At 32.9% G+C, this 7,994-nt stretch overlaps 1 protein-coding gene across 1 annotated transcript; it reads left to right on the plus strand.

The window, feature by feature from the left end:
• Positions 1 to 519: 519 nt before the first annotated feature.
• On the plus strand, positions 520 to 3,099 carry LOC131616850 (uncharacterized). Its single transcript, XM_058888308.1, has 2 exons — positions 520 to 1,054; positions 1,181 to 3,099. Exons 1-2 carry the CDS (start codon positions 520 to 522, stop codon positions 3,097 to 3,099), a joined length of 2,454 nt encoding a protein of 817 aa, XP_058744291.1.
• The last annotated feature ends 4,895 nt before the right edge of the window (positions 3,100 to 7,994 follow it).

Here is a 7,994-nt window from a genome sequence, read left to right on the forward strand (position 1 = left end):
TATATATATAGGATCATAATACTAGGGTTAATGATTACAAATTAATATTATAAAATTTTTTGACAAGCAATTAATATTATATACTTATAATACTACTATCATACTTATCTACTTGCCGACCGCCGTCTTCTACTACAGTATTAGGATTTCTCAAAATCAATTTTCCAAAGGTACAGTGTAAAAAAAAATTTGTTTTCTTTTCAAGCACTACCTTTCATAACTTATATAATATATATATAATTTGGTTAACAAATATATATAAATTTTGGTGTATATAGTTTTCTTGTTTTCTTTTTCTCTAGCATATCAATTCTATAATTATTTGTTAATTGTTATTTCTTTTTTCATTGTTTTTTATTTATTTGTTGATGTATGATTTTATTTACAAATAACTAATGATCTTTTAATTTTATTTTTCGATTCAACTTCAACATTGTGTATATGGTTCAAATTCAACGCTGCAGATTTAATCAAGAATAGTGAGAAACTTCAGGTTTTAACTTTTTTCATTATTTTATTATGTCTCCTAAATTACCTCCTAAACTTAGAAAGTTTGAATCGGGATATGAGAAACGCAAGAAAAAGAAGAGACTTAATGAGCTAACTCAATCTCAAGCAGGAGCTCTCGATAAATTTCTTATAAAAGAACCACAAATTCCAATTGAAAATTCAAATGGTGATAATGTTAATTTAAAAACTTTTGAAGAATTAGTTTCATCCGAAACTATGGAGGAAAATATTGATTTTGATGCTACTAAAATTGATCAATTAGATGCTGATTTAGATGCTGAGAATGTTGATAGTGTTAATGATATTGATTTTGATACTACTAAAATTGATCAACTAGATGTTGAGAATGTTGATAGTGTTAATGACAATCGTAAAGATATATTTGATCCAAGAATTTGGGATTCCCTTGAGTCTAAAATGATTGATTTATTAGCTTCAAAAGGTCCTAAAAGAGATTTCTCTATAGTGAAGGGTCCTAAAGATAAATCATCTAGGCGTTTTACGGCAAATTTGTATACGAGAGTTTTATCAAATGCAGAGAAGTGTGATAGAGATTGGCTTGTTTATTCAAAAGATCTTGATAGAGTATTTTGTTTTTGCTGTAAAATTTTTAAAAAAGGGATTGGTAGAGGTCAATTAGCAAATGAGGGTTTTGGTGATTGGGCACATGTTGGTGAAAGGCTTAGAGAGCACGAGACAGGCATGGAACATGTTAAGAATATGACTACTTGGTATGAGTTGCGTCAAAGATTGCAAAATTTTCAAACAATTGATAAAACATCTCAAAGATTGATTAACAAAGAAAAGGATCATTGGAAAAGTGTTTTAAAAAGAATTATTTCAATAGTGAAATTTCTTGCTAAACATAATTTGGCCTTTCGTGGTTCTAATGAGAGATTGTACCAAAATAGCAATGGAAATTTTTTGGGTTTAATTGAAATGTTGGCTGAATTTGATCCAATTGTCCAAGAACATGTTAGACGTATTACAAATGATAATATTCATGTTCACTTTCTTGGACATAACATTCAAAATGAATTAATACTTTTGCTTGCTTCTGCAATTAAAAATGAAATCATTAGAAAAACCAAACAAGCAAAGTATTTCTCAGTGATACTTGATTGTACTCCAGATGTTAGTCACCAAGAACAAATGTCTTTGATAATACGATATGTAGATGTTTCTTCAAATTCTGTTAGCATTGAGGAATCATTTTTAGGATTTTTGAATGTGAATGATACATCTGGCCAAGGGCTTTTTGATGTTTTGCAAAATGAAATGAAAAGTCTTGATCTAAATATATTTGATGTGCGAGGACAAGGTTATGACAATGGATCAAATATGAAAGGAAAACATCAAGGTGTACAGAAGAAATTTTTAGACATGAATCCGAGAGCCTTTTATACTCCTTGTGGTTGTCATAGTCTTAATTTGGCATTGTGTGATATGGCTAACTCATGTATTAAAGCTAAGGATTTTTTTGGAGTTGTTCAACGCATTTATACTATTTTTGCGAATTCTACTAAGAGATGGCAAATTTTGAAAAATAATGTAAAAGGGTTGACTCCAAAATCATTATCATCCACTCGTTGGGAGAGTCATATAAATAGTGTCAAAGCTATAAGATATCAAATGTCAGATTTTAGAGAAGCCTTGCTTGAAGTGTCGGAAAAGGACCTTGATTCTAAAATAAGAAGTGAAGCTAAATCCTTAGCAACAAACGAGCTTGGTAACTTTGAGTTTTTAATGGCTATAATTATTTGGTTTGAATTATTATCTGAAGTTAATTTTGTTAGCAAGCTTTTACAGTCAAAGGATATGCTTATTGATGTTGCTATAGAAAAAATAAAGGGGTTGATTTCATTTTTTGAGGGATATAGAGAAACTGGTTTTAATAAGGCTTTGGAATATGCTAAAGAGATTGCTATTGAATTGAGTATTGACCCAGTATTTCCTCAAAGACGCATAATTAGAAGGAAAAGACAGTTTGATGAGAATTTGAATACAATGTCTGTTGAGTTATCTGAAGAAGAGTCTTTTAGAGTTCATTATTTTCTTTATCTTGCTGATCAAGCTATTGTATCTCTTAAAAAGAGATTTGAGCAATACCAACAATATGAAAATGTTTTTGGCTTTTTGTTTACTTCTCACAAGTTACAATCATTGGACAATGCAACTTTGGAGACTTGTTGTAATCATTTTGAAGAGACATTAAAACATAATGGTCAATCTGATATTGATGGAAAAGAACTATGTGTGGAATTGAGGTTACTTAGAGATAAATTGCCTGAAGAAAAAAAAGGACCTATTGATATATTACAATTTTTGAAAGGCATGGATTGTTTTCCCAATACAATTATTGCTTATAGAATTTTGCTTACTATTCCTGTGACAGTTGCTTCTGCCGAAAGAAGTTTCTCAAAATTGAAGTTGTTGAAGTCTTACTTGCGGTCTACCATGTTACAAGAAAGACTTAATGGCTTATCACTAATAGCAATTGAGAATGATTTGTTAGAGACAATTCAATATGAAGACTTGGTTGATGAATTTGCTTCAAAAAGTGTTAGAAGAATGACTCTTTTTAAATAGGTAGAATGTTGATAATAATATTAACTTGGAGCTGTATTTTAATGTTATTGATTAGAGTATAGCTTTTTTTTATGTTACTTACAAGCATGACTAGTTTTATATTATTGATTCTATTTAAAATTTTAAAAAAATAATTGTTTTAAAAATTATGATTTTTCTAGGGGCCTACTTTTAATATTAGAACAGGGCCTCCAAATTATTTAAGACGGCCCTACATATATGAACATGATCTCATGTTATCGACAACTAATCACATACCTCGTACCAATATGATAACATTCACACAACACATCATCATTATTTATCATTCACTAGTTCACAAAACCATTTATGCAAATCAACCAACCACTACTACATCCTACATCATTAACAATTACAACCAAGCACTATGATTATTTACCAATCATATCGCGCATATAAACAATTATGTGTTTTCATCAACAACCCTCATAACTAACTAATAACAAGCTAACCAAGCCTATAATATCATATAGAACATCCAACTAGCTTCCTAACACTTCGAACGGCGTACGAAACGGAGCTACAGATCAAAAGTTACAAGGTTTCAAAGTTTGGAAAACATAAACATACTTCATAAGTTAACCCTACATAGTTCTATCACTAAATCCTAATAAAAATAATAGGAGAACACATCCTATGAATCATTTAATTAGATAATAATATAGTTCATTGCGTTAGCTTTCCAACGCTTTGAACGGCGACAAAATCGGAGTTACGGTTCAAGAGTTACGAAGTTTCAAAGTTTTGGAAAAACAGAAAAAGCTGTCATCCGCTTCAGCTCCGCTCAGCGGACCTTCGTGTCATACCCTAATTTTTGACCCCCCTGAGATGACATATCTTCAGGATTTTCATCAAGTCAAAGCAAGTACCCAGAGCAACCTGACATTCAATCGAGGGTGTTCAAAGACAAGAAAACTCAGGCAAAGGATCAATCAATAGGAGGATTAGTCTCTAACACAATCATGAGACTCAAGAGCTTCATTATTTCACCTATGATTGATTAAGACACCCAGTCATCTAAACACCAGAATTACTCAGATCCACAGACTAGGGTTTTGAGCCTTATCAAGAACTAAAATCAGGGATCACCTTTGGGAAACCATAAAAAGCCCCAGGGGATCATTCAAAGACATCAATCATCTTCAAATAACCCATATGGCAAGATCCACTGGACATCACACCTCAATTCAAAGTCTACAGTCATCATTCTCATCTGGTCGACAATTAGGGTTTTTGACCTAATTCCCCAAGATAGTTGACTTTTTTAATCAGGGCATGAATCCAAAACTCAAGACATGATTCAAGAGTCTCTACTACCTCAATATAATCCATTTACATCATTCATTTGAGGAAAAGATCTTGTTCCTACACAAAAGCCCAAAAATTCACTTTGTCAGGAAAAGTCAACTGTGTGGGATCATCATTGACTTTTAAGGTTTTTGGTCAAAAAATGACTTTCAAAGATCAATATCATCAATATATGGATGTCAAAGTCATTTGACCAAAGAAATTCGAAGAAATTCATCAAGGAGCAAAGAGTCGGGAATTAGGGTTTTTGAGGGCATGGTGAGAACTCAAAATTTCACCTACACAACTCAAAAAACTTCCAACATAAAAGATGTAGATCTTGCAAAATAAAACAACATCTCACAAAGGAACTTTTTTCAAAAGATCAACCATTTAAGGGTTTTGAAAATTTTGAAGTTTTAGGTCATAAACACTTAGAAAATTTTCTAAGTGTTTTAACCTAGTTTTCATCCAACTTTGGGCTCATTTTTCACAAATTTCCCAAATGATTCTGAAGAAGACATAAACTAATGATTTGAAGTAGATGTTTAGGGCTTTCCAAATTGTGTTCAACCTTCTCCAAATTCAATTTGAGCTAAGAGTTATGCTTGTTCAAAGTTGGCCTCATGAAGTAAAATTATAGGTCATGCATCATTTTTGAACTTTGAAATTTTGTGCACATGACCTCAAATATGGATGCTACACGACCCATAACATATCTGAAACAATGCCATGCATTCATTTTCACCATGCCATAAGAATTGAAGAAGATTCTAAAAACAAGAACATGTGATTATGTAATGATTACATTTGTGAATTTATGGCAAATTGATGAATCACCCAAGGAATCTTCTCACCAACCAATTAGAGCTTATTTCTGGCTCAGAATTGTCCCCTAAGATCAAGCAAAATCGAGGGCTAGAGGATTGATCAAATGGAATCAAAATTCTCATCATTGCACTTGGGATATTCTTTGAATTTCTTCATGGCTAAGAAACCAAAACTCTCCCACTAAGCAAGCTCACTCTCTCAATCAGTACTGAACCAATTGCCTATAAATAGAGGCCTTATTCTCATTCAAAAAACACACCAAAGCAACAGAATTCTTGCTTTCTCTTTTCTTTCTTCATACTTAGTTTTTTCAAAGGTCCTTTGGCAAGAAGACTCGGATTCTTCAAACCAAAGCTCTCTCTTTGAAAATAAGTATTCAAACACATTGAGGGAGGCATTTGGGAGTGATCCAAACCTCTGGAACACTTCTGGGCGTGGAGAATCATCACCTTCACCTCTCATTTGGAGCACTTGCAGTTGGAGGACCATGGAGTAATTCAGGAGTTTTCAAGCCAAGCCAATTATCCAGACACACTCCTCAGGTCATAGTGAAGCTAACCAGGTGGCTGCAGCTCATCTGTAACTCGAGAATCATCACCCTCCATGTTCACTTGAAGCTGAAATCGAGGGAGGTCCATAGAGCAATTCAGAAGGATTCAAGCTCCAATAAGCATTCATTTAGCATCATTGAGTCTCAAGGAAGCTATTGAGATCAATCATTCAAGCCCAGGTGCTCTCTAACATCCTCACGACCTTCATTTTCAGAGGTAAGTTTCTCAACTCCATCCCTCTAATTCGTGTATCTTTCTGGCTAAAACTCATCACCATTCTATTCAGCATCATAAGAGGATTAAAAACCCTCTATCATCAGTCATTTATGCTTCAGTATAGTCATTTAATTTGAATTCCAAATTTTAGGGTTCTTCACGTATTTTAGATAATTCAGTAGATATAGTTAATATAAATTCATAATAGTTACATATCTAGAATCGTGAGTGAATTTAGAGCAAGTTTGGTCTTTATATCGTTGCAAATGGTTGAGAATTGAGAGAGTTCAGAAATTCAAATTGTTGGAGCTTGAGGAAGAAGATGACAATGGTGGTGGCGCGCAAATTTCAAACCTCAGGGTAGAGTTTATTTTATATTTAATGATAGGTGTTTTATAAACGACTGAATAACTTGCCCCAGTGGCCACACATGCGCTCTTAGTCTCCTCATGCCTCAAGTCTGGGGTTCGAATCCCCTTCGCCCCAGACTTTTTGTTTCTTTTATTTTTCCATGATTAACCACTTGTTTGAAAATATAATGAACTGGATGTGTGACAATAACACCAAGCGCGCGTTGGCCCAGTGGTGTTATTTTGGGTTAGTGACTTGGAGGGCGTGAGTTCAATCCCTCTAGGTGACAAAACATTATTTTTTATCACTTATTTCCTTCAATTTTCTCACAACTTCACACAATTAATAAACCTATTAAACTAATTTATTTTCACTTCATTTTTCACACACTTGTCATTTAATACATCTATTTTGTGAATAATCAAAAAAATCATAAAAATATTATTTATTTCATATATTTTTATTAGGTTTAAAATAATATGTTTTATGTGCTTTATTAAAAACTTTAAATATATACATTCACTTTGTTTTAACCTAATCATTTTGTAAATAAAGTTTATGATAAAACCCTAATTGTTTAGGTCTTAATTAGGCATAGATCTTCATCTTTACCTTAATTAAGTTGACTTTTTGTCAAATTTCAAAACTGTTTTCAATCTCCGAATAAATCAAATGATTAAGGTTTTCAAACAACAAAACCTTGTATCATTCCAAATCATTTTTTTAAATTGCTTTTACACCAGTACTGTAAAGTACTGGGCCTCTAATAGAGTGTAAGTCCCAAAAACCTTCTCTTCTTAGCTTGTTTTCAAAACTGTATTTTCAAAATCTTCTTTCTGTTTTCAAAACATTCTTCTGGTATTTGAAGGGCATTATTCCCGGTGAAACTCTTCAGATACCTATGTGACCTTTTGTCCATCTTCACTTCTTCTGTTTTCAAAAACCCTTAATTGTTTATCATATATATATTCAACTGTTATCCACCAATTACTGTTGAGGCTCTGTACATACTTCTTCAAAGGCCTCCACTCCATCCAGGTTAGGCTTTACAAGCTTTCAATTTACAGTCTTTATTTAAATTACTGTCAAATATAAACTGTGCATATATTAGTTTGGAACTACGTTTGAGTATAAACCCTAGGACAGTTAAACCATATATATATATATATATATATATATATATATATATATATATATATATATTATAGGAATATGGCCTAGGATTGAGAATGTCTTCCCGGTGAAGGCTCTTTCCTAATTAGAGATCTGTAGTTCAAACCCCCAAGATGAATTATTCCCGGTGAAACATCTTGGCAAAAACCTTAGAATCCAAATAATAGGACACATCCACCCAAAGAGGAATTATTCCCGGTGAAACCTCTTACCCATTTGCTTAGAGCCAAAATAAGTTCGAAATCACATAGCTTTCTCTTGTGCTATAACAAGGACCCTCGATTAGCCTCCTATTGGGCTTTGTACAAGGACCCACAGGCTTCTTAAAAGCATTTCCAGCTTCCTCTTGAGCTTGTATACAAGGACCCATCAGGTTTCTTATAAACATAGGAACAGGTCTTTAGCCACCTTTTAGCCTACCCTGGTGAGTTTCTTCCAATTTAAACCAGACTTTAAACAAGCTAA

Source organism: Vicia villosa, linkage group LG7 (assembly GCF_029867415.1).
Source record: "Vicia villosa cultivar HV-30 ecotype Madison, WI linkage group LG7, Vvil1.0, whole genome shotgun sequence".
NCBI classification, from domain to species: Eukaryota; Viridiplantae; Streptophyta; class Magnoliopsida; order Fabales; family Fabaceae; genus Vicia; species Vicia villosa.